At 40.7% G+C, this 27,476-nt stretch overlaps 1 protein-coding gene across 3 annotated transcripts in view; it reads left to right on the forward strand.

Moving 5' to 3' along the window:
* Positions 1–27,476, forward strand: part of RBM33 (RNA binding motif protein 33) — a 163,178-nt gene that overhangs the window by 105,711 nt on the left and 29,991 nt on the right. For all 3 annotated transcript variants that reach the window (XM_058533975.1, XM_058533981.1, XM_058533991.1), the window contains exons 10-14: positions 12,120–12,252; positions 12,646–12,989; positions 14,259–14,564; positions 16,717–17,004; positions 20,238–20,897. In XM_058533975.1, the coding sequence (XP_058389958.1) occupies positions 12,120–12,252; positions 12,646–12,989; positions 14,259–14,564; positions 16,717–17,004; positions 20,238–20,897 (1,731 nt within the window). The remainder of the gene's footprint in view (positions 1–12,119; positions 12,253–12,645; positions 12,990–14,258; positions 14,565–16,716; positions 17,005–20,237; positions 20,898–27,476) is intronic.

Below are 27,476 nucleotides of genomic sequence, written 5' to 3' on the forward strand. Positions count from 1 at the left end.
CTTGGAAAGATTAAATTACTTGAGTTCACATAACTGAGTGCAGAAAGTAGGATTGGAACAAAGGCAATCTGAATCTCTTAACCATGCTGTACTTTCTCCCTTTCTCTCTAAATATTAAAATGCACCTCAGTAAACAGGGTAAAAATGGTTGGGTCTGGTAAGCTGAATCACAGCTATGTAAGATCGTACCGGCCACTAAGTGCTGAGGTGGAAGAGTGTCCTGTGGTGGGGCCTGTCCTTGGATGGGGTGTTTGGGGAGAAGAATGGGAGGGGTAAGGTGCAGGAATAGAGGGTTTTGCATTTTATGAAATAATGTAAATAACTAGTCTTAGGTTCACCAAATGCAGTATTTTGTACTAAAGATGTTAGAACTTGTGGTGCACGCTCTGGTTTTACTGCTTGAACTAATAACATTTTCCTGATGTATTTAAGTCCATGTGGTGTCCTCCCCGACTCCTCCTTTCCCCTGTATGAAACCTAGTGCTTGGCACTAAGTATATGCTTCTTCAAAATATTTAGGATGTATCTGCAGATAGAAAATTACCTTCTAGGAAAGTGAATGTAGGTACTCAAACAGCACAACCTGCAAGAGAAAGAAATCTCTGGAAAATACTGAAATAAGAGGATTAACATTATGATAGAGGGCTATAATTTTAATTATGTCAGGGGCCACTAGTGGTCTTTATTTTTTGCATTTAACCCATTTAATCAGAATTAACTGAGAGGTGTTCTTAAGTGTCTATTGGTTTCTTAAGTAGTTCTTTGCATTTTAAGTGAGATTAATAAATGAAAACATGTTGTAGAGGAAGGTTGTAATTCATTGAAAGATTCATGAAGTTTCAATGACATTGTTAAGGTATTTAATTAGTCTTATTAACATATACCAACTGACCCTTTTAAGGAAGCTGATAAGTCTCATAATAGCTGTTAGAGCCTCTTTATTCTTTGCATTGTATGATTAACTTTGTGCTAAGCAATTTATGCCAAGTTTTCATCTTTTTTTTGTAACCAAAGTTATCAGTGCTTCCCGAATAGGATTAATGTAGATAACATCATGTAATTAACAAGAGATGCAAAAAAGTGAAAGTACAATTTGTATAAGAATTATAGGGGAGAAAATGATAATTTTTTACCTTGGACTTTTAAAGGGATTTAAAGAAAAGCAAAATAGAGCAATTATTTGAAAGGATTAAGGTAGCCTTTTCTTTCAAAGAGTAGAATTACATTAGTACTAAAAGTTCTATTAAATGAGGTATTCACAGCTCACTAACAGTCTTTAAATAATTCTGCATTTGGTAGAGGGAATTGATAATTTATTATCCTTTATACCCATGAAATGATAGAAGTTATTAAATGAATGATCACATTGAGAGAACCTCTTAGGTGGTGAATGTCAGACTTTGGAGCTGTGGTTTATTCAGCATTACTTGAAGACAAATTGGTCGCAGCAGAAGCAGAGTGTGACGGTAGAAAGAGCACTTTATCAACCAAAAATCTGAACATGTGGGTTCATGTCTTGAGTTATTTATTGATAGTGTAACTTTGAATAATCCACTTTTAACTCATAAATCTGAGTTTCTTCATCCCTTAAAGGAAAAGTTGTTTGTTCTGCCTGTTTCTCGGTGCTGTATTTATGAAAGATACACTATTGTATTTGACTTGTGTCAGTCAGGATGTGAATGAGGCTGCATGTAACAGAAAACTCAGCAGTGACTTAAAAAATCAAGTTTCTAATGTTCTGCATAAAAATGAGGAGGTTCTGGGTTGATATAGCAGTTCTATGCTGTTATTAGGGACCCATATTTTTTTCTCCCCAAATTCTAGGCCGACAGAGGAGGAAGAGCAGGGGCACGAGGAGCGTGCCAGCTGAAGCAGCCCCTAATGAGCCTTCCTAGAGGCCCCATCCGACAGTGCTGGCTCTGTTGGTGGGCCAGAACCTAACCCTGCTGACAAGGTGGAATTTGTAGTGTTTGAGCTGAGTACAGTGTTGTCCTTCTGTTACTCAAGAAGAAGTGAGAATTATACTAGGGAAGCAATTAGCAATCTTTTCCATGTGGCTAAAACTTATGGCCAGAATTTAAGTTGTATAAATAGAGAAAAAGAAGGTGACATCTGTGTTCAAAATTAAACAGAGAAAACAGTGAGGAAAAATGGTGCTGTGAGCTTAATGATAGCTACTGTTTGTTAACTTTCTCTTCTGTTTCAGAAAGGCAATACTGATAACAGTCGATAAGCAGCTTTCAGGATCTTAAAGCTTAGAATTTTTCGGTTTATTTAAGTAGTCAAACTCTCAGGTTCTGTTATCCGTTGAGGCAAATGGAGGCTGTGAGGGGCCTGCGCGTCTACCCCAGACGGTTTCTTCCTTGTGTCCCGCGGGATCGGACATCTCCAGGGTTGTGACTGTTGTCACTCTGGTTTATTTCACATATCAGTCATTGACTTTCTTTCTGAATAATATCTGGTATTATCTGCCCTTTTTTCCTAATCCCGCTGCCACCTGGCCCTTATGCAGGCATTTGTCGTCTTGGAAATGGGCTTTTTCCTCATTGGATTTGATGCATTTACCATTAAAACGGTCTCTTTTCCATTGTTGGCCTCCCTCATCTGTACAGCTCAGTGTGTGTTTCAGTTCTTTAGGGCCTGTGCATGAGCTGCCATCATCTTAAATGGCACTGGCTGCCCTCCGCCTGGCTGCTCCAGGTTACCACATCTTTCTGGTGTCAGTTTCAAGGTTATGCCCACAAAAACCCTCTTTTTCCATTCTTATTCTATTGAACCAACTTCTAAAGCCAGAAATTTCCTTGTTTGCTCAACTTGAGTCAGCTGTTTCTTTCTAAACTGTAGATAGCATCTCTGGTCCTACCCTGCTTTATCAATCTCTCATATGTTGATCAGATAAGAACTGCTAATTTCTTTTACCCATTCAGTCCAGCCATGGAATATCCATGACTGTCTGACTTTTGACTTGATATAGTTCTTATTGGTTTTCTTGACTCTAAAGCGCACACACATTGTCACACAATTACCTATAGATATGTGATTATAAAACATTGAGACAGATAAGGGAATGTAAAAACTAACATTTGCTGTTCATAACAAGCAATAGATAGCCTAGTTGGTTAGTGTAGTGCTCTGGAGATAGGTGACCCTGTGTGAGTCCGGGCTCTGCCGCTTTCTAACCTTGCACTGTGTACAAGTTATGTAAATGCTCAAAAGAGTTCTGTGAGCAGAATCCCTGCCTCTTAGGATTGTTATAAGAATTGAGTGAGCCAGCAGAGAAGCTCTCTGCAGAGTTAGCTAGCAGCAGTAGGAGTGGGCTGAACCTTAGGTCGGCAGCAGCAGAGTCCAAGATGGGGATTTGAGTGCGCAGGGTTAGGTAATGTGGGATAGGAAGTGGGTGGAACTGGGCTAAGATGGGGTTTCAGGTCAGAGTCTCCAGCCCCGGCCTGATCCTTGCGTGGAGGACCCTGGAGCAAATGTCCTACCTCAGAGTTGTCCACCCTGGGGCAGAGGGCCGTGGGCTGTGTCAGGCAGTCCTTGAAGAAGCAGTGCCCATCTGCCAGGACAGCATTTGCAGCTGCTGGGGCCTGTGGCACCAGCACAATAAAGGAGATCCGGTGATGGCCCCAGAGTGTCCAGCACGGGAGTATCAGCTACAGTGGACTGACCTCATAGCCCTAAACTTTCAGCGGCTTGGTACCGTGAAGTTTATTTCTCATTCCAGTCACCCTCCGGGCTCCTTCCTCTGGCCCTCAGAGGCCTCTCCATTCACCGGCAGGTGGGGAAAGAGTGAGGATTGTTTGTGGGAGGTTATTTTTAATTGACCGGGTCTGGAACTGGCCCATATCACTTCTGCTCACATTCCATTTGCCAGACCTCAGTCACGCGAGCACGTTGCCTTGCAGGACTGGTTGGAAAATGGAGCCTAGCTGGTGCTCGGGAAGAGGATGCGAGCATGGACGTGGTGAATGCTGGCAGTCTCTGTCCTGTTGAGGAGGAGGGCGGCTAATTTTTATATAAAGCCAAATAGCATCATAGATATGGATTTATATTTTATTAGTATTAATGGTCCTATAACATTAATAAGATAATTATTTTCACTTTTTCTGTTGACTTCCATCCTTAGATATAAAGCCATTTTCTAGAACTTGGGCAAATTTGGATATGTATATCTATCTATATATCCAAATGTATATATACATATAGATATGTATACCTATATATCCAGATTTGCCCAAGTTCTAGAAAATGGCTTTGTATTTTCATATTTATTATATATTTTTATTTTATAAAACAAGATACATTATATTTTATGTATTTATATGTTATTTATAGATATATGCCTATATTTGTATCATGCTCTTTGGGTAGCATGATAAAGTTTGCCATTATGAAAATTTACTCCTACTATATTTTACCTTTTCTTGAGTATTTTCTGACTTAAGGAATATAGTTCTAACTTACTGATGTGTATTTACTTTTAGGATTGATCCTGTAAAAATGCTTTGTTGTTATTGTATGAGTGAGTGAACGATTATCTCTAAGCACCACCTTTTGAGTAAAATGAAGCATTTTTTATTTTACTCGAGTGCTCTTGTGTGGTTTTTATGAGTGTCATGTATCTTATTAGGTGTATGATTCTTCAGTTTGATCTGCAGCCAAGAAGGGGAATCTGGCCTTGGGCTTTGCTCCTTAACAGCAGTGTTGGAAGTTTACCCACAAACTATCCACCTAATCTTCGTTCTTCAAGGAACAACTGTGTTCTCCAAAAATAGGGAAATGGTTGCAGGGTGGAGAACAGTCTCCATGTTCATCTCACTTTTCCTCTCTAATTATTACATCATTACAGTACAAGTGAAAATGATTTCTGTCCTACAGTTAAGTGAGAGAATTAAGTTCTGTTGATCTTGGCTTCTCTTTGCTCCTAGTGCACTGTGTATGTTCCAGGGCTGCTCAGCCCAAAAGCCTCAGGGGCTTCCTTGCATCTAAGTCAGTATATCCTAACCTCCTTTATTTCCTTCCTGAAGCATTCAGTCTTTCACTAACTGTCTGTGTGCTTTGCGGGCAGCCAGTTGTTTCACATGCTGTGGTATTCCAGAGTGGAGTGTGGGGCTAGGATTACCATGCTATTAGGAATAGGCAGTTTATTCACCCATTAAATATTTATAAGTGTGCCAGGCTCTGTGCCAAGCATGGAAGTATATTGGTGAATAAAACAGACATGGTCTCAGCCCTCATGCATTTGTCAGGTGAAGGGCAGAGAGAAGTGGGAGTGGATTTGAGAGAGATTTAGAGGGTAAAATTACTAGGACTTGGTGATGTCTTACCTGTCAAGTCTTTCTGGTTTGAACTCAGAATGAGAATGCAGGAAAGGGATCTATGCTGATTTGTCTTTCACCTTATAAGGACACATGTAAATTGTCAGAAGCTATGTATTATATATTTACAGTACAGGATGCTGTCTGCAGAAGTGTCATGTGAAAATGGTAATGGCAAGCGTGATGAGCTTCTGTTACTTGCTGGATACTGTCCTAAGTACTTCACATGTCTTTTTTCATCTTTTCCCATGAGATAGGTACTATCCGTTATCCCTGTTTTGCAGATGAGAAAACCAAGGCCCAGAGAGGTTCAGTCACGTCCTTAGGGCTCCGCTAGTGAGTAGGGACTGGAAGATGCAGGTTTGAGAGCCCCTCAGTCTAGTGCCAGGTCCACTTTCTCAGTCACTGGATTAGATAATGCCTTTAGGATGAAGGATCATCTGGTTAAGTGTTAACTGATGAAGAAGGAATTTGGGGAGCTTGTTATATATTGCTGACATTTGAATGCTTGTGTATATGTGGTTAGATAGCACATGGATAATTAGTAAAAGGAAAGAAGGTTTGGGGAAGAGATGAAAATCACGGTATTGAAATTCCAAAGGGTGTAAGATTCATGATCCCAGTATATTTTCAGTTTAATACAAAAAAAATGTCTTTAGAAGTTATGAATATTTAAAATAATCTCCCAGGAAATCTGAAAGTGCTTAGAGACCCAAGAAGTAATGTATCCAGTTCTCAGGCAGCTTGAAATTTTTATTGAAAACTAACCACATTGGTCTCTTGGAGTTCATTCTTGTAATTCAGTAACTGCTTCCTTTTCAAAAAGGGTGAGGTTGAGGAGAGAATACTTTCCCTGATCTCAACCTGTGCAAAGTCAGCCTCAAAACTCAGCAGACCTTCTACTTACATGGAAGTGGAAGCCAGTCTACTTTCCAGTTACATTTGGCCTTATCTGTAATGAGAAAGCCTGTCTCTTGGAGGACTTGGAATTAACTCTCTAATGGAAGGAGGAAAAGAAGGTCATAAAGAGCCCTGTTGCAGCAGCCACACGATGAAGCTACGTGATGAAGCTCTTCAGAGCGTCACCAGCAGGGGACGAGAATTGTGGCACTAAAACGCAATCATGGAATTTATAAATACTACAGATTTCAGAAGAAACTGAGTATTTTCCAAATCTCTGTAAGCCCAGTACGATATGAGCCTGGTAAGAAAAGTAGTAGTAAATATTGGGGCTTCCCATGTTAAATAATGAAGAAAGCCATGTTTATTAGTCAAGACGGAAAAGTCAGGAACCTCTTCCAAGCTTCTTCTAATTGTGAGCAAAGTTGAGGAAGTAAGGTAAAGAGAAACTGCCAGTCCCTGGCTTCCGTGAAGCTGCGTGAAGAAACGCTAGCTACAGAAGTCATTCTGTAGTGATGCTTCCTATGTGTGGGGCTGGGTTCTGCCTTCTAGGTATTGGTGACGCAGCTGTGGATACTGTGAACACAGAGTGTGTCCTGTAGTTGCTTGCACCGGAAGGAAGTGGAAGTGGGGCTGAGCTGGGAGAGTAGAGAGCAGTGCTGTGTCGGTAGTGGTGTATAATTACAGTGATTCTGAAGAACTGAGAAATGGGGCTTGGCTTTATCCTTCTACGGAATTGGTGAACCAGTTGTAAGTTGATAAAAAGTTCTCGCAATGAGTGCTGCTGCTGTCTGGCTATTACTACAACACAGTACTTAAGGGCTAAGTGGAAATAGCCCCAAAGGGCTCTCCTTTCTCGGAAAGTACGTTTTACTCTTCCTGTCCTTTTTCTGGTACTGTCTCCCTGTGTCTGTGCTTGTTTGTTAACTCACTAACGTAGTGGTGACTGAGGCCGCTACTGAGCGAGAGCCCTGAAGCGTGCTGACTGTAGTTCAGCTTGAAAGCTGGTCAGCAAATCAGTAGAATAATACTTTGAACTCCTGTTATAATTCAACATACTGTTTCTAGTTTTTTAATGAAAAATCTGACCACATTCAGTAATAGAGTAAGAATTAATTTTTTTTTTTTTTGTGAGGAGATCAGCCCTGAGCTAACATCCGCCAATTCTCCTCTTTTTTTGCTGAGGAAGACGGCCCTGGGCTAACATCTGTGCCTATCTTCCTCCACTTTATATGGGACGCCACCACAGCATGGCTTACCAAGCAGTGCGTCGGTGCGCGCCCGGGATCCGAACCAGCGAACCCCGGGCCGCCGCAGCGGAGCGCGCGCACTTAACCGCTTGCGCCACCGGGCCGGCCCCAAGAATTAATTTTTTTTAACAAATAGTCTGCTGCTACTAAAAATTAGCAGCAAGCACATTATTCATGCTAGAAAGTTCTGTAGGTGTAGGTGTAGATGTAGGTGAATGAAAGCAGACGGGACAGAAAGGAAGCAAGGTTGCAGAGGGCATTGAGAGGACAGGGAATCCCTGTCAGCCTAGGGGTAGGAAGCATCTTACCCAGTAGGAGTGTTCGAGGGCAGGCCTATGAGGGCCAAGGTACTAAACAATGCTCAAAGATTGGAAAATATCCTGGGTAGTGGGAGGAGCTGACCAGGAACAGGTGAAAAACTGCCGAGAGATATTGGTGGACCAGTTAAAATTAAACATAAACTTTAGTGATTCCAATTCAGTGTAAGGAGATTTTTTCATCCACAGCGCTCAGTAGTGTGTAGAGAGGCAGGACGGTCGGGTCCATCTGTGGCCCATGTGTGCGGGGGGGTCTCCTACAAGACAGGCAGCTGGCAAGAGAATGAAGTAGGGACAGGAGAAAATGAAGTTTCTGTACTGAGGGTTTAGCAAAGAAGCCTTTTTCTGTAGCGATTTCACATTTTGGCTGAGACAGAAGCATAGAGTGAACATTTTCCAAAGAAATTGATGGAATGTGAAAGTTTGTATATGATGTGATGGTTTCCAGAATTCACAGTTCTGAGTTGGATGTAGACTATCATTTTCATATCTAAGTCAGGGGAAAATTTGGCTTTTAAAATCTCCAAACTTAGTAGTTTTTATAAGATTTTTATTGTAGGGCTTGAGACTTCCCCTGCTGCATTTTCATCATGTCATGAGTAAAAGGAACCCTTGTAGGAGTTTCAACTTGCTTTTCTTGATATTGAAATCTCTGATTTTAAATAAATAGAATGATGTCCCCTTGGGCAAATTATTTAATGTCTTGGGTTTCAATTTTCTTGGCTGTGAAATAGGACACACACCCCCACCATCACTGTGCTGTGCACTCATGAACTCAGGTGGTCAAGGGCTCTGTACAGGTCCTGGTACGCAGTGTGTGAGCTGCAGCTGATGAAAGTCACTGTTGTCCTGCCAAAGAACTCATTGACCCAGGGGCCCTCATCTATCTTTACTCTGAGGTAGAGACTCGTACAGTATCATTACTCGACTGGCTTATGTTGGTTTCACCAAGGTTGTTTATTTAAATCCTTGGCAGATCACTGCAATTGTTGGTTAGTCACCGTATGGTGGGGAGTGTGTCAGGGGTTGGCTCATATACACACAGGCTGAGAATCCTTGATAAGTAGAAAGAATTATCTCCCACTCTTGTTGCCAGTGCTCGGACCTGGCCTTGATTCAGAATGCACCTGTCCAGACTCAGGCATGGTCTCTGACTCGGTTCTCAAGTCTTCTCACCTGGCTTCCACTGGGCTATAAGACCAGCCAGAGAAGCAAGAGAATTGACATTGAATCCAGGTAACCCACCAGGTTACCAAGTTCCTAGTCCCAGATCCTGTGCTTCACCAAGCCATTCCTGAGTCTCCCTCTCCTGGACCCATCCCGATGCCACCTTACACCCAGCATGGCAGACGGATCCACAGATTCCATTGTAGTTTGTTCCAGCGCCAGCCCAGGTTTACGACTTGGTCTTTCAGCTTGTTGCATGATTCTAAGAACACGGACAGATCCACTGTTTCCAAGAGTTGACTTGGACTCTGAGGGCTGTCCAGGCCAGTTCCCTTAGACCTTCTCAATGGCACTAGTCCTCCTGCTGACGGGCCACTTGTGTGCCTGAGGGGCTTTTCTGGGGCTTTTCACAGGCACCTTTCCCTTGCTGGGATCTACCCCGCCAAACCCACATGTAGACAGTCCTGTTATTGTGACGTGATGCAAACCAGCACACACCTACTTATGAATGACCATAACTCAAGTATTTGAACAGAGCTATTATTTATTATCACACTTTAAAGGTTGTAAATGTATTTCCATTTTTCTTCAGATAGGTGTTAATATTTTACTATTTGTAAGCAAAAACCTCATGAAAAATACGTGTTTTTTATTTTTAAATGAAATTTTAAATTTCAGTGATTTCTTTTACCTTTTGCATCCAAAAGCTTGGTTTAGGCTGTGGTGTTGTCCCTTCTCAGTGTCTCAGGAGCATAGTTTTAATCTATGGGTTTTGTGTTTCTGAATGTAAATTATTTTAATGAATCTTATCTGTCTCTCTGTATTTATCTGTTTGACACTCTTTCCTGCTGTCCCTTCCCCCAAGCTGTTTAATGGAAAATGGGTTTTACTTTGGGTGTGCATTGCTAATTTGTATGGTCAAATTGCATGGATTGGAGGCAGTGTGACCAGTCAAACCTTGCCACAAACCAGAGGGCAGGCAACTTTTTATTTTCTATGCACTCTAAGAAACATGATGTAAACATTTTTTTTTTTGAAATAGTGTCAGGACCTTGATTGCTAATTTATTATCATCCAGAAAGTTTTGAAGATTATTTCAGAACACCTTTTGAAATACATGTGTATGTAAGAAAAAAGTTGACATGTAAAACTAAAGACAGAATACTAATGCTATATTTTATAAATAAATACTTTATTAATAAATGTTCTATTTAAGTTACCTGATGAAATACACATGCAAAGGCACACCATGTATTTCACTGACTTCAAACAAAAAATAAGAATATTTTTAAAAGAAGAGGAAAGAATGTGGCAGTGGAAGAAGAGGCAAGTCCATTGAAACTCCTAATGCAGATTTAATAAGTAACAATGTATGATAGCCTATGCTATTAGAAATACTTTTCTAGCATATTATTATCATAGTAAAAATTTTTTTTTTTTTGAGGAAGACCAGCCCTGAGCTAACATCCGATGCCAAGCCTCCTCTTTTTTGCTGAGGAAGACTGGCCCTGGGCTAACATCCGTGCCCATCTTCCTCTACTGTATATGGGACGCCGCCACAGCATGGCTTAACAAATGGTGCGTCGGTGCACGCCCGGCATCTGAACTGGCGAACCCCGGGCCACCGCAGCAGAGCGTGCGCACTTAACCGCTGGCGCCACCGGGCGGGCCCCAGTAAAAATTTTAAATATCGAAGAATATCCATATCAAAGCATCATATCAGTAAAGTATCAAATTAACATTATGATAACATTTATTTATTTATACATTTATTTACTGTACATCTATTAGAGGTAAAAAAAACTTTCTAATTTAGTATGAATGTATACAGTGTGTATTCTCACTTATAAATCTTACATTTCTCAGTTACTGATGTTTAGTGCTTTGATCATTATCTTAACTGAGACCTTTATCTAGAGTGAGAAGTGATGTTCCCTAATGTCAAACAAACATTGGTAAGGTGAGAATTTCCTTGATTTCACCTAAAGTGGTAGACCAAGACTACAAGAATTTAAGCTTTGGGACTGTCTGTTCCCCATGTCTCAGTAAGTCCCTAATATCTGTATTTTTATGAAGATGTAATATTTGTGTTTAAACATAATTTTTTAACATCATATAGCCAGCGGTTTTACGGGTTTGTGGTGTGTATACTGGTGTTCATTTTGCATTATTCTTACAGTGCCATGGGTAGAGCAGACTTTCGAAGAGAGAAGGAAGGCCATTGTAGTTTGCAAAAGTATTTTCAACGTTATAACATGATGTCATATTTAGAGGGAACAGCTAATGTATTAGTAATGAAGTGACAGAAAGGGCATTAGGATTTTAAGTTTATGAGAAAGGAGTGTGATTTTAAAAAGTTGAGAAATACGGGATGAGTTTTAAAGAACAAGGTGTTATTAAATGAAAATTATTTTGATGATATTTATAATTAATTAGTTCTTTCTGGAGAAGTAAAAAAAACTGTGAGGCTTTCTTAAATTAAGCAAATGCAGTGTTTTAAAAAATCTCCGTGAGTACTTGAAAGGCCAACTAAAAAATGAAGTGATTTTAGTTTCTTTCTATAGAGTTCTGCTAGTGATACGTAGTCATTGAAAAATGTTAATCTATAGGAGGTCAAAATTTTTTATCCGACGGAATCCAACTGTGTAATATTTCTTTTGTAGTAATGTGGTTTCATAAACATTTCACATTTTCATTTCATTAAACATTTCACTGTTTCATCAGAGGTTGCTGATTTTTGTTACGGTACGAATTCAATTTCTTTTTCTTCTTTTGAAGTAAAGCAGCTTCATAGCTGTAGCTTATGGTTGTGTTAAAAAGGTAGCAAAGAATGGCATATTTGAGAAGATTGGTGTCAGGAACATGGGAAGTAGACATTTAGTCTTTCGGGTTACTGGGCAAGAAGGTCAATAAGGTTTCAGTAAGCTTAAAAATAATGTTCTTGTTGTGCTGTAGGAATATTAAAACAGGGACTTAATGTTTAGATGCTGCATTCTGATGTTTGACTGTTTCGTTTGGGCAGAATTGCTTATTTTGCAACATGTAGGTTTATATATGGGGGCTGGGGGCTACAGGAGATCAGTTACTTGATGTTTTCAGAGGGAAACTTGGAACTGTGTATACGTTTCTGAAAATCACAGTTTATTTTCCTGCCTTTCATCCTTCAGGGCCCTCCAGAATTTCCACAGCACACACCTGGACCCGTTCCCAACAGTTTTAGCCAGCCCCCACGCCTTCCTCTTCAGGACCAGTGGAGAGCCCCACCGCCTCCCCAGGAGCGAGACCCTTTCTTCCTAGGAGGTAAAGGGTGATGCAGAGTAACGGAACAAACCTGGATGGGGTGATGTGCCTAAAGACATTTATGTGTTAAACTGAATATAGCTCCCAATAAGAGATTTTGTTAAAAGAGCATCACATTTTTGTACCACGGTGCTTCTGCATGTCATTTCAAATGCTAAAATTGGATGTTGTTGGTATCTGAAGTGTGAAAATCTCATACGAAGGAGGAAATCATCTATAGAAAATGACTATTGAAGTAATCTAGAAATAGCAGCAAAATCTAGAATTCTTTTCATACATTTATATCCTGCCACCACTTGTAATTTTTGTCTATAGTAAGATAGTACGTGAAATTGCTTTTCTATGAAGTGTGTGTACTATAGAACCAGAGGGTAATGGTGTACTACTGTTCAGTTTCAGGTGAACCAAGGTTCCCCAGTCATCTCTTTCTGGAACAGCGAAGTCCCCCTCCACCGCCACCTCCCCCCACGCTTCTTAGCAGTAGTCACCCTGTGCCCACTCCCAGTCCCTTGCCATTCACTCAGCCTGGACCAGCGTTTAATCAGCAAGGACAGCAGCCAGTGTTCCCCAGAGAGAGGCCCGTAAGGCCAGCCCTCCAACCTCCAGGTCCAGTGGGCATTCTTCACTTTAGCCAGCCGGGGTCAGCAGCCGCACGGCCTTTCATTCCTCCTCGACAGCCCTTCCTGCCTGGACCGGGACAGCCGTTTCTGCCCACCCACGCACAGCCTAGTCTGCAGGTACGCCTCACCAGCCAGCCGCAAGGAGGAGCACACCTGCAGCTTTGTGTCTTTGTGTTTCATAAAATGAACGCACGTTTTTATTCTAGTCTATTGAGATGTGGGGAAAGAGTGAGGGTATTAATCTTAAATATACTGTGTATTAAAGACAACTTTTTTGACAATGTTATCTCCTTAATCATAGGAGAAATATAAAAAGTGATTGTCATTTTCTGGGAACTGAAAAAATTCAGTATTAAGATTTTTTAAAGGATACACTGCTAATAAAATTAACACGTTTTGATAATACCTTTGCTCATCATTGCAAGATTCTTAAAAGGTTTACCGATGGAAATAAAGTTCTTTGTCAAATTGTATTGCTGCAGTATGTAGTGGAAAGATTCTTTGCGTGGAGGAAAAAAAGTGTTGCTGTTCCCTCATTATTTGAAAGATTTGAGTGCCCTCTGCTGATAGGCTGTGTTTCGTGGGCTGCCTTGAGCATCTGTGATTTCTGTCTTAGCCAGTATGTTTCTTCTTGTACTTAAAGTTTACTATTAAAGTATAGAATGATGGTACGCACCTATTTAGAAACACATAGACTATATGTCTACAGTGAAAAAAGGAAAATTGTTATTTAGGGTATCAAAGTAGGATAAAACGTTTTTTCATTTTTCTTTTTATTAAAAAAATAAAATGAATAATCTCCATTGCAGAAATATTTTAGTATAGATAAGTATTTAAAAAGGAAACTGAGTAATCCCATCATCTAGAAACAGTCACCACTGACATTGGGGTTATGTGTTTTCTATCTTTTTAGTGCATGCATGCTCATACCATGCTTTTCTTTTTCCAGTTAAACATGTTGTTATGATCTTCTCATGTCAATGAATTACCTTGCACTGCATCATTTAAAAATGCTGCACAAGTTTACATTTTATGGCTGTCATATGTTTTGCACTTGTTTATTGGTTTCAGTACTGTCATATTAGAAATGCTGCAGGCGACATCCTTGAGGTTGTGTTTGCTTGCATCTTTAGTTATTTCTTTAGGACAAAGTCCTGGAATTTCAGGATTAAAAGGATTTAGAGCAAATATAAAATGTAAGATAGTAGCTTTTGGCTTACTACTGCATTTAAGATAATATTACCTTCATCAACAAATCTAAAATGAAATTTTAGTATCACTTAAAGTTTCCTTCTGGTGTTGGGGTTTTTAAGGAAATGGCTAAATTGCAACGTAACTACTATATACACTTATAAACTGTTGTTTCTCTTTCTTTTGGCATGGAAGGGGCCCCTGCACCCCCCATTGCCTCCTCCACACCAGCCCCAGCCCCAGCCCCAGCAGCAGCCCCCACTCCAGCCCCAGCACCAGCCCCCGCTCCAGCCGCCTCCGCAGCACCAGCCGCCACCTCCACAGCCGCAGCACCAGCCTCCTCACCAGCCACAGCAGCACCAGCACCACCACCACCTCTCCGTTCCTCCCCCGCCTCTGATGCCCATGGCTCAGCCCCAGTTCAGACCTCATATGCAGACAACTCAGCCTCAACCCAACAGCAGCCGAATGCAGTGCCCCCAGCGCCAGGGGCTAAGGCATGTAAGTCTCTATCTGTCTTCAGCTGTCTTCAGAGGGTGCCTTGTAAGTCTCAGAGCTTTAGGGGCAGTACTTTGAGTTGGAATATTTTCTAATTCTGATTTAATTAATTAAACATATATAGCACATTTTTCTGAAGTGAATGTATGTTTAAAAAACTGCTTTGGAAATTGATTTTCTTGACTACAGAAATTAATAATGTCCTTTTTGTGCCTGAAAGACTGTATTAATATCATTTACTTCAGCATCTTACTTTTGTATGTCTAGATATTCCTGTAGTGAAAGATGATATTATGAACTAATAAGCACATAACTTTAGAAAATTACTCTTGAGTGACAGTCACTACCTTTGCCGGTGGCTTATTTTTGGATGCATAAATTATCTCTATCTCCTTGAGCTCTGAATAAATAAGTAAATGAATTCAGGAAGAATTTATTGGCTGTCCTCTGTTGCCAGGCACTACTCTAGTTCCTGGGATACAGCAGTGAACAAAAGAGACAGATTTCCTGCCTTCGCGGAGCTTCTCTCTAACTGTGGGGGATGAACGGTGCATTTATTTCTGAGGTTCCGCTCTCAAGTACCGTCAGCAAATGTGTGGCTTGTCATGCATCAAAAGAAACTGGGAAATGCGTATTGTCTTAAACACAGGAGACAGCGTTGCTGTTATTGCCTTGTCCTGCATTGTAGCGCCTCTGTAAGGAGGCTGGTGGTGGGGTCCAGGCTCTAAAGGTGGGTGGTGGGTCCCTTTAGTACTGTCCCTTTTGACCTTGAGCTGCCAGCATCTCATTGAGCTACTTTTAATCTCAGTTTTTCTCAAACCTGCCCCTTGCTTTCTTTTTGTGTGTGTGTGTGTGTGCGCGCGCGTGTGTGTGTGAGGAAGATCAGCCCTGAGCTAACATCCATGCTAATCCTCCTGTTTTTGCTGAGGAAGACCGGCTCTGTGCTAACATTTATTGCCAATTCTCCTCCTTTTTTTTCCCCCAAAGCCCCAGTAGATAGTTGTACGTCATAGTTGCACATCCCTCTAATTGCTGTATGTGGAACGTGGCCTCAGCATGGCTGGAGAAGCAGTGCATTGGTGCGCACCTGGGATCCGAACCCAGGCCGCCAGTAGCTGAGCGTGCGCACTTAACCGCTAAGCCACGGGGCTGGCCCTGTCCCTTGCTTTCTTAAAGTAACATTAAGACTAAAATGATACAGGAAATAAAGGATTTCTAGCTTTGGGAGGAGAGTGCTTTGTAATCTAGGTTTCGTTTTGTTAGAATAGTGGCAGATTACACCCCCGGCTTGTCTTTTTTTGTGTGAGGAAGATCAGCCCTGAGCTGACATCTGCCAATCCTCCTCTTTTTGCTGAGGAAGACTGGCCCTGGGCTGACATCTGTGCCCATCTTCCTCCACTTTATATGGGACGCCGCCACAGCACGGCTTGATGAGTGGTGCGTAGGTCTGTGCCTGGGATCCGAACCTGCGAACCCCGGGCTGCCCAAGTGGAGCGCACAAACTTAACCACTGGGCTGGCCCCCCAGCTTGTTTCTTTAAACACTAACCCGAGCAATCTTGGAGCTCAATCCTCCTTCAGCCATCTCTCGTATCTATAAACTCCTCTAGGTGTTGGGTCTCTTAAGAATCCCGAGAATGAACATGACTGAGAATTTCGTCTTGGATAAAACTTTGGGGCGTCTTTCTCCTTCAGGAAGTAGTTTTTCTTAGGACGTTGACTTAATGCTTGATTCTTTTATTGTCCCAGCTTGAATTTAGGGGACCCAGTAAAAGTGGTGGTGCCGTTAATCCAGCCAACTCCTTGTGCAAGTGGAGTCCTTTTTTGGCTCTGTCTATTCTGTTAAAAATGTCAGTCCCCGTACTCAGGCACCAACTGCAGTTACCTGGTGTAATTTCCATAAAGATGTCCTTCTCTGTAGGCAATATGATACTTTTACCAGTCCCAGTCCTTAACTGTAGGGCATGCTGCTATGTAGAGCAGGAAACACTTACACGTAAAACAAGTCTACCAATGGGAAATGTATCCGCCCCCCAAAAGAGAAGTAACTTATTAATGAGAATAGTTTTTTAATATTTTTATCTAATAATATGCCTTTTTATGTTCTTTCTCCAAAGTTTCCAGTTGTAATTAGAATTTCTTTCTTCTTATGATAGAATACAACTTCTCAGAATGTAACCAAACGGCCAATGCAGCAAATGCAGCCAACTGCTCCAAGAAACAGTAATTTGCGTGAATTACCAATAGCACCATCACATGTTATAGAAATGAGTAACAGTCGTTGCTCCTCCACACCTGCAGCTCAAGTAAAACCTGTTATCAGCACGTCACCACCCTCGAGGCCTGGGGTGGGGTCCAGGAATGCACAGGGGAAGACTGAAGTGAAAGTCAAGCCAGTTAGCCCTGTGGTTCAACCTAAAGAAGAAGCAAAAACAGAACCAGAGGTAGGACTATTTTATTAAAAAATAATATTTGATCTCAAACAGGAAGCCTTATAATTAACTTGTACCTCTTAGTACATTCTCATCCAGTGACTAATGCACAAAATCTTCCCACTTTTTTTCAGCTGGGTCCTTGTTTTAACCTAACAGCCATATTCATGTAAGACACGCTTCCATTCTCACTGGTTTACGGTGTTAGACTGTATATGTTTGTACAGTTATGCTATAGAGTCTGTATATATCAGGGCTTAGCAAACTGTTTCTTTAAAGGGCACCAGATAATAAATATTTTAGGCTATATAATCCAAACTGTCTCTTGTAATTATTCAATTCTGGTGTTTTAGCACAAAAGCAGTTAGACAGTTCTTACATCAGTGGGCGTGGCTGTGTTCCAGTAAAACTTGACGACAGAATCAAGTGTTTGGCTAGATTTGGCTGGTGGGCTGTAGTTAGCTGACCCCTGATATATACTGTTACGTTTCTGTGACTTGTTCTTGTTTTATACTGTGAACTGCTAGAAGGTAGGACCACTTTTACTTTTGGCTTTTAAATTAGATTTTTGGGGGAGTTTGTATTGTTTTGAATTGTATATAGTGTTGCTGATTTTTAAATAGGTATAAATGTTGTTAAGAGTAAATAATAAATGCAAGTCAGTATTTTACATGGTTTCCAATTGAGATCTTATTTGCACTTGATTTGGTTTGGCCAAAAAAATGATTATTTTTGCTTAGAGGTGGCTCAGTATTAGTCAGTACAGTGTTGGTCATGAACTTTTTAATTATCTCTTGTTAACTATTAGTAAAATTTGTGGCTGGGACAAACCCCTTGAGGCCATTGGTCTCCTATAAAAGAAATAGGTGTGCTCGTCTAATGCTTCCGTGCAGTCAAGATTCAGTTCTGGACTGTTCCCTAGAAGTACAGATACAGAACTTGGGCAGTATCTGTAAAACGTGGGTTCTAACAAAGCATAGGAGTCTAGTGTAGCATAGATTAGAAACACGCCCTTGGAATGATGCACCATGGCTAGCACTGTGACCCTGAGCAAGTTACTTCACTTCTCACAGGCCTCCATTTCCGTAACTTTTGGGTGTATGTACCTGGGCTGTAGTAAAAGATGAGTATGTGGAAGTTATACTAATACTAATAAAATTTATATACAACGTAATAATGAGTATCGTACATGAATTAACTTAATATGATAAAAGAATAATGGCTTGAAGAGTTTCTCTAAATAAGAATATAGGCAAGTCATGTTTTCTTAATTATATAAAAACCAGTTACGACTGGTTTTGTCTTTGAATCAGTTAAATTGGGGGAGAGTGGTCAGATTTTCTTCTCATAAATTATTGTAGCAGTTGTACTGTAATATTGCCAAATCAGAAATGTAAATATAAAGTCAAAATATTGAGTTAACATTTAATAAGATCTTATTAGAAGAAGGGTGACTTTTTTGCTTTTAAAATAATGTATGAAAGAATAATGTAGATTTACAAACTGGATTGGGATAGTTAATGAAAAGAAGTCTTTGCTGAAAATTTTATCCTGCTTTTAGTTTATATAGCTTTTCTTAACTTGTGTGTGTAAACTGATTTGGTTCAAGAAAATTAAGTCACATACACTTTACTTTTATAAAAATAGTGTCTACATAAAGTGAGAAAGTGGCTGTGTAGGCATACCACTAGCCACGTGTGGCTGTCCCTTTCATAACAGTTGATTTAGGCAGACTTCTGAAGAAGGCTTCTGTAGTGTCAGACGGATGCTTTTTGTGTGAAATGGAACTTGCAGGTAGCCAGAGTACAAGTTGAGTGTCTTAATTTGTTTGCTTTTAATTTTCTGTGCACATAGAATGGGACCAGGAGTAAAATTTTTTTACTTTTTAAAAAAATGTTCTATTTGTTTTGCTTAGGTAAATGTGGTTTATTTTCTTATATTCACCCAATTGATAATGATACAGTAAAGGACAAATCTATTTAGAAGTATTTCTACCTATATTCTTGAATGTATTTTCACTCTTTCTTGATTGCTTGGGGAAGAATCCTAGTAAATACTAATTATTCATGCATTTGAAGCAGCGGGCCCTCTGGACCTGTTACTATGTCCCCAGTGGTCTTATGCTCCCCAAATAGCCGGGCCTTTTGAACTGTTAGCCTCTTCTTACTGTTTTTCTGTCTTCTCCTTAATGTCACTTCTTGCTCTGTACACCTGCTTGTGTAGTCCTCATCTGCCTTCAAATTTGCTCTTTCAAATCTGTCCTAGACTTTGAAATTAGATAACTGAATTGGTTAGAATTGCTTCTAAAATGACAAGCAGACCCCAATGAGGGCCTGCCTCTGTGTCCTGTAGGTCAAGTGCACAGTCTCTGGGTACACCAGCTGACTTCAGCTGCATTTTGGTCTTAATTCCTAATTCTTAAGGTTTATTTGTTAATAGCTGAATTCTAGATAGGTTAAATCCTATTACATTCTTTTGTAAAGGATCTGTAGATGAGGATAGCTATGATTTTTTCTTAAAGAAAATTATTACAATTTTTAACAAATGCTTAACTTATAATAAACTTTCCTCATTGGATGCTTTTTATGACAGTTACTGGACTTTTTCAAAGATTTTTGGATAGACTTCAGAATGGTTTGGGGCTGGCATACTAAAGACATTCCTTATATACCATTAATATTCCAATACTGCAATTGGCAGCATTTTGATTCTGAGGAGAGTGCATGAGTTCAAGGTCAGAGAGATTGACTTGTGCTGTTCATTATAACCAATTATTCTGTGACAAATGAGTTTGAGATCAGGCTGAAAATTCTGTACAAAAAATCAATAGTTCTAATCAGGCCCTTTCAGGTCATTTACAACCCCCCTTTTGTTGGTTCGTCAGAGAAGAGCCAGATAAAACCTGTGTGGCAGCACGGCCTCCCTGCTGCTGCTATTTCCACTCAAAACATATTTTGGTATCTTGAAGGTTTAATTGGCTTCAAACTTGTGAATGAGTGGAAATTTACATTATTTCGTTTTTAATATTCTGATAAGATCTTCCAAATTAGCTGTAGCTGTGTAATTTTTTTCCCTCCCCAGAGGAAGGAGTTATACTTAAAGTCTGTAAGTGGATTTTGAATGGCTTCTTTCAAATCCTGAATTAAAGGGTTTTTGGGAAGTGCATTTTCTTAGTTTGTTGATATAGACTGGAATGGTCACCTTGCCTCGTACTCCATAGTAAACCATTCATATTTCTGTTTCAGTTTCCTGATGAAGATGAAGAAACGAGGTTGTATCGCTTGAAGATAGAAGAACAGAAACGCCTCCGAGAAGAAATCCTGAAGCAGAAGGAGCTACGACGGCAGCAGCAGGCTGGTGCTAGAAAGAAGGAGCTGCTCGAGAGGCTGGCGCAGCAGCAGCAGCAACAGCAACAGCAGCAGCAGCAGCTCTATCCGCCCCCAGCCCCAGCAGAGCAAGAGGAGCAGACATCGTCACCTTCGCCCACCAATGGTAACGCGTTGTTACCCTTCCCAGGTGCACAGGCCAGACAGAATGTGAAAAACAGACTTCTCGTGAAAAACCAAGATGTCACTGTTTCAAATATTCAGCCCAAAACATCAAATTTTGTGCCATCTGGTGCTAACATGCAGTATCAAGGACAACAGGTGAAACCACTGAAACATTTGAGACAGGCCAGAACCATACCTCCGAGTCCTGCTCAGCACAAAGTCCTGCAGGTGAAACCTGCGGACGGGGAGGGGCCGCCACCCCCCTCACAGACTGCTCGAGTGGCGTCCCTCCAGAGCCGGCCCCCAGATGCCAAGCCCGGCACGAAAAGGACTGTCATGCACCGGGCACACAGCGGTGGTGGAGATGGGCCGCACGTCAGCTCCAAGGTCAGGGTGATTAAGCTGTCAGGCGGGGTAAGTTGACGAGGTTACCAAGCCTCTTGGAATCGTGCTTCACTTAGAATGTCCCCATTCCCAGAGAAAGTTTTGCAGAGGGGAAGTAAAAATGGCCCGTCACAGTCATGTAGACCAGCCTCTACCCACTTGGCGTTGGCGTAAGAATTGTCGTTTACATTCCACTTCCAACTGGGACCCACATTGTTCCAGTGGTCTCTCTTGAGTCTTAATGCAAGACCAGTCTGATGATCCCTAAATTAGACGTTTCTCAGTTTTAGCTTCTTTTTGTAGATAATTTGTGATAGAATCATCAAGTTTGTGTTAAAAATAAAATTTCCTTCACCACAAAACAAATCACTTGTTGTGTGTAGCTTTAGATTCAGTGAGCAACTGTGGGCAGAGTGGGGAGTTAGGGGCAGTGTGTGTGTTTTGTGTCTGCTTTTAAGCAGCATTGTTCCAAAGACTGTTTCCTGTGTTCTGTTTTCAAACTAATTTCCCCCGTTTGAAACAAAGAAACAGGATGAACAGAATTCTAAAGTGAAATGATCTTACCACATGCTTTCAAAAGTGGAACACACTTCATTTCTTTCTTTCCTTTTGAACAGTGCTCATTTTAGATCGTTTCAGTAAGGCAGAGTAATTGCAGTTTTCCACTGCAGTTTGGATAAGTTCAGTACTTAAAGTCGCTGCAGATAGATTTCCATTGCAGAAGATTCTGCCGTCATGAAGCCGTCTAGTCTTTACTTAGGTAATAGAAGGTAACTCTCATCTCTGGCTTTAATTACAGTGAATTCTGCAACAGATGCTATATGGTGTGTGTGATTGGTGTCCTCTATAACAGCATTATAAATTGAGGAAGAAAGGGGAAGAACTGTAAGACAGAGGCTTTCAGAGCAAACCAGCTAGTGATGATTACATTAAAAACCACAAAATACTTAAGAAAGAAAAGGACCTCTAATTCTCAGTCCATCCAAGGAAAGTAGTACTGTATGGGAATGTGAAGGAGCACGGGTGTGGCATGGCATCCTTTGCGGGACTGGATTAAGAAAAACTCATCATTAGTCATTTAATTAGTTGAGTTTTAATTGCTTTTAATTCTAGGTTTGTAGACTAAAAATGTGAAGCTTTTCTTATGCTGTAAGAAAACTTTTGATAGAATAATATGAATTAGAAATTCCATATTCAACAGGACCCATAGTTTTATTTTATCCAAATCTGTTTTTTATCACCTCCATTCATTGTGATTCAAAATGTTGATAAGCAGATGGCATGTGTGATATCAAATTATTTTAATATCGTATAAATTGTTCAATTTGGGTGAGAACCCAAGCGTTCGTCAGTTTCCGAGGGGTCTGTGGCCTTTGCTCTTGACCTCCTTTAAAGCACACATCATCAGTGTCGCATTGTTTTCCTTGAGTTATAAACATAGGAGGGGACGTAGGGCCATGGCTGAGCATAGCCTTTTCTGGTGGCAGCCATGGTGGTGCTTTGTGTTGCCGGGGCTGGTGTGACTCGAGGGCCATGTGCACTTGGCACAGGTGAGCTAGCAGGTGCAGGTGCAGCTCTGCTGTCAGAGAGTAGCTTTCCAACCAATGAACACCTTTCCAGTAAAAGACTTCATCTCCTTAAATGTTTGCTGTCTTTTTCTCCAGTGGAAAAAATATATTTTTTATATCAGACTGTATTCTAAAATCATGCTTATATAATTTTACAACATAGTGAAAAACAGCAGAGGAATTTTACATGAAAACAGCTATCTGTCAAACTTTGGAATAGCATTTTAGCTCTTTTTAATTCTTAAATATTAAGTTAGTTAACCAACATATTTTGTGTCTTAGGCTTTATTCCAACAATTCCTCCTGTAGTGTGTTGGCAACTTTTGACTTATCAGGGGATAAATGTCTCGTGTTTGTATCTCTCTGAACTGGAACAAATAGTATTTCCCTAATGGCCTTGGGTTTTTTTGTGTGTGTGTGTGTGTGTGTGGGTAAGAACTATTTTTAAGAGAGCATATTCATAATTGTGCTTATTTCAGGTGATGCAAAAAGGATACTGTTCAGTGCTCAGTGTGCTCACATTTCTTCTCTCATCTCTGTCCCTGCTGGTCCTCTTCTCCTTCCCTCAACTGTGGCATCCATGCCCAGGGCTGCTGTGAGCCCAGAGCTGAACGGTTGGCACCCCAGTAGGGACCTGACGGGCTTAGCATTTGGTAGGGTTCACTTGTATATCATACCTGTGCAGAATATTCCTGATGCATTTCAGGTTTACAGTTACTCGCTTAATAAAAGCATTTTATTGTCAATTCACGTTCTCGTATTTTGCTCTGAGTCTTAGACTTCTTTACATCCTGTTAGTACAATGCATATTGTATTTCTAAGGTTTCCTAGAGAGAGTTACTATGGAGAGAGTCAGTTTTATTTCCTTCATTTTTTTTCTAACCTAAACTGCCGTCTAGTGTATTTAATTAAATTATTCTTGGCATTCGGTCGTCTCCTCATTCTAGTGTGGTCTCTAGACAGGACACGGGACTATTGCAGTCCACGATGCCATTCTAGAGAGTGTGCCCTGGTGGTGACCGTAGGTAAATATGTACCCACAGGATGTTTATGAAAGAATTTTCTTGGTGCTCTTATTCTGACATACAGATTGGGAATATCTTCACAACTGCACTAGATTTCTCTAGGTATATTTTACCTGTGGCAGCTGTGAATCAATGCAGAGTTCTCTTTTGTTATTTTCCATATTTCATTATTTCTAATCACATAATTTATCTTTGGATTTTATTTGAGTTTTTTGAAAAGTGAAAGAGCCTGAGCCTTATGACAGTAGGTTTTTTTAGTCTGCTTTTCAATAATTATATCGTTTTTAAAGTGATTTTAATTCACCCTAATCATTGTAAGAAAATTTCTGGTCCTTTTATATTGTTCTTCTTTGTTACAGCTAATGCATTATGGACATAGGAAGCAATTTCAAGCGTCGTCGTCTGGGTTTAAAGCTTGCAGGGTGATTCTTCAGTTTCTTCAAGGGCTTTCTGTTGGCATTGTATTTGTGACTGGTTATCCTGGAATTCCCTTTCATGGAGTACAGAGATCGAAGCTCTCGCTCACCAGGACAGAGAGCTTACATTGGTACACAGTGGTGTGATATGGTAAAGGCAGTGTGGCTTGGATGAAGACGACCTGCGTTTGGATGGTCGTCTTTTATTTGTTGTCTTTGGGACCCTGAGCAGTCATTTCATTTCTCTGAGCCTCAGTCTCCAATCTGTAATGAGGTTACTAAGGTTACTGTGAGTAATAAGTACATAAAGCCTTCTGACACATAGCAGGTACTGCATAAATGTCCATTTTCTTTTCTTTGTTTTTTTGCGAGGAGGACTAGCCCTGAGCTAACATCCCATGCCAGTCCTCCCCTTTTTTCTTGAGGAAGACTGGCCCTGGGCTAACATCAGTGCCCATCTTCCTCTATTTTATATGGGACACCACCACAGCATGGCCCAGCAAGTGGTGCGTTGGTGTGCGCCCGGGATCTGAACCTGCGAACCCCGGGGGCCGCAGCAGAGTGTGCGCACTTAACTGCTTGCGCCACCGGGCCGGCCCCCCATTTTCTTTTTAGAATGCTGCTAAGTCCCCTTCTAGTCCCCTTCTATAAAAAAGTGATTTTTATGCCATGTAATAGTAGTAGCTACTGTTAATCGAGTGTTTAGCATGTACTTAAGTGTCCTGGTGGGTGCTGTTATTTCCATTTTACAGATGAGTAAATTGAGTCTCAGAGAGGTTGTGTTAGTAGCCTAGGGCCACACAGCTACTAACTGGTAGAACCAGGCTTCTGAATCCTATGCTCTTTGCATTATTTGTAACAGTTATTTTTTTCTGCTGCTTTTTTCCAATGTTACTTATTTCTTGATTAGGGATAATATTCTGCTATTTCCAGTGAGTATATACCAGTTAGAGTTGATTCAGAAAATTTTTTGTGGGGGCTTTTAGAATAAGGATGATGATTAGGTTTCGTTTTGCTTGGCGACCCTGATTGGTAGTGCCTGACTAGAGGGTATGTTGAGAAGGATTTAGAGGAATGAAAAAGTGCTGTGATTGGTGAGTAGCATCAGCTGTGGAGTGGAACCAGGACTGGAGAGTGGCTGGGTGTCCCTCATTCCTGTTCTAAAACCTGTGTGGACTGGTCTGGTAGCATTCGAGTGACCACGTGGCCACTAGCCTGTAAAGTGAGTGATGGTTGATCCTGGTTCAGTGCAGCTGCAGAAGTAACGTGCTCTGTGCTAAAAATGTGTCTGAACATTTCTGTGTGAGTGAAATTAGGTCAAATTTTGTATTTAAAACATTGAGATGAAAACATTAGGGGAATTTGAAATTTAAAGAGACCTTTTGATATGCGGCTAATCAATCTCTATGTATGTGAATTTTAGTTTTTTTACACTCATTTTATTGTCTGGATTTGTTAGGTCAGATTACAAAAGGAACAAATTTATGCTGCTTATAAAGAGTGTTAGATATTGGTAAATATTGCTTCTCAAATTTAATATGCCTCCCTGAATATTGTTTATATAAGTATTCTACTTAAAGAATTGCATGTGATGGAATGGTTCTCTTTTTATTATTTAAAATATGAAAATATTCTCCATTTGCTCATTTCTCAGAAAGCTACTTTTAAGTATTTAATTTTTAGAAACCAAAATAGCAACCTTGTTAAATCATAATTGTATTCATAACCAATACATCATCTAAAAAACCATTCAAGTAATAATGGAGCAAATATAAAAATATGAAATGTTAACAGTGTAAACTTACTATAGTCATCTAGCCATTCTTTGTGATTAAACATCAGAAAAAGGAATTAGAATGACCACATGCCACGGAAAATTCCTTTATTAGGGCATTTTATTAGGCCTGCAGTTCTGTCTTCCGGTTTTGGGGAAATGGGGAGCTTTTCAAGTGTTTGCATCATGGTTTCCACACGTCTGTAGGATCTTAGTTACCTGGCCCGGATGAACTCCAGTCTCCTCCTCAGGAAAAGGAGGCTAGCTTTTTCCCAGGGTGGTTGTGAAGATTAAATGTCGTGGCATGTGTGAGGTGAGGGGCACAGTGCCTGAGCACATGGTAGTGGCTCAATAAATATCACTACCCTTTCCTTTTAGTGTAAGGAAGAAAAAATGGTTTCTTTAGAGCAGCAGTTTATAGAGCTCTTTAAGAAAATAAAAGCGAATTCTGAATTCAACTGCTTTATTCTAATCGAGGTAATGAAAATTTTAAGAATTTGGCAGCAAATTAAGTAAACAGTCCTTTGTTCTGCTGGCCACACCGAGAAATGGGAGAAGCACAGAATGCCTCAGCAGGAAAGCCAGCTGTCCAAGCGTGAGACTCTTGTATTTTATTTTTAAAAGGCTGTCACAGTTCTGCATGCAGAAAGTCCCAACTTATTTGTATGAGCTTGCTTTTGGGGGCTGGACTGCATTTGTAGATTTCCTCCCTTCCTCCCTGCTCAGAAGTTATCCTCAGGTTTTCTCTAGAGAGGTGGTAGAAGGGGACACGTACATGCCTTATCTGTGTTGTGGAGTGCAGGACATTTTATTGTGATATAATTTCAAATTAAGAGGAGTTGCAAAAACAGTGTAAGGAATTCCTGTGCACCCTGTGTCAGATTCGCCAGGTGCTTGTGTTTGCCATGTCTGCTTTATCATTGTCTCTCTTTTTTCCTTTTACACACACATAGATGCCCCCACGCACCTATTTTTTCCCAAACCACTTGAGAGTGGGTTGGAGACACAATGTATTCCCTCAGAACAGAGGTATTCTCTTACAACACCACAGGTGTACAGGATCAAAAGTCAGAAAATGTATCGATACAGTGCTACCCTCAAATCCACAGTGCATATTCAGATTTCTTCGGTTGTCCCAACAATTCCTTTAGAGCATTTTCCCCAATCTAGGATCCAGTCCAGGACCCTGTATTACCTTTCAGTTTCCATTAATCTGGAAAATTCCTTAGCCTTTGTTTGGGTCCTTGACATTTTTAAAGAGGAGAGGCCAGTTATTTTGCCCAACGTCCTTTGTTTGGGATTTGTCTTACATTTCCTCACGATCAGTTCAGGTTATGCATTTTCGGCAGGAACACCACAGAAGGACGTCATCTTCTTCTCGTGCATCCTGTCAGGAGGCACACGAGGTCGGTTCATCTAGTACTGTGGCAACTTTGACCACTTGAGTAAGATGGTGTTTGCCAAGTCTTTCTACCGATGAGTTACAATCTTACCCTTTGTAATTGATAAGTAACTTATGGGAGGTCGCTTGGAGACTGTGTCAATACCCCATTTCTTGTCAGGTTTTCACTACTTTTAGCAGCACTGATGTTTTTCTAATGCGGGCACTCCTCTGTGTTTATTGGTTGTCACGCTCCTGCTTGACAGGAGCTTTCTCTTCTCCCTCGCTTACTCATTTGTTCATTTATTTGCAGTGATATGGGCTCATGAATTCTTATTTTATCCAGTGAACCATTACTCTCATTGTTTGTTTTGATGTTAGACTTGTCCCAGATTGGCCAGGGAGAGCCCCTTCAAGCTGGCCTGTGTCCTTTGATATATCTCTA

Source organism: Diceros bicornis, chromosome 3 (genome assembly GCF_020826845.1).
Source record: "Diceros bicornis minor isolate mBicDic1 chromosome 3, mDicBic1.mat.cur, whole genome shotgun sequence".
Classification (NCBI taxonomy): domain Eukaryota; kingdom Metazoa; phylum Chordata; class Mammalia; order Perissodactyla; family Rhinocerotidae; genus Diceros; species Diceros bicornis.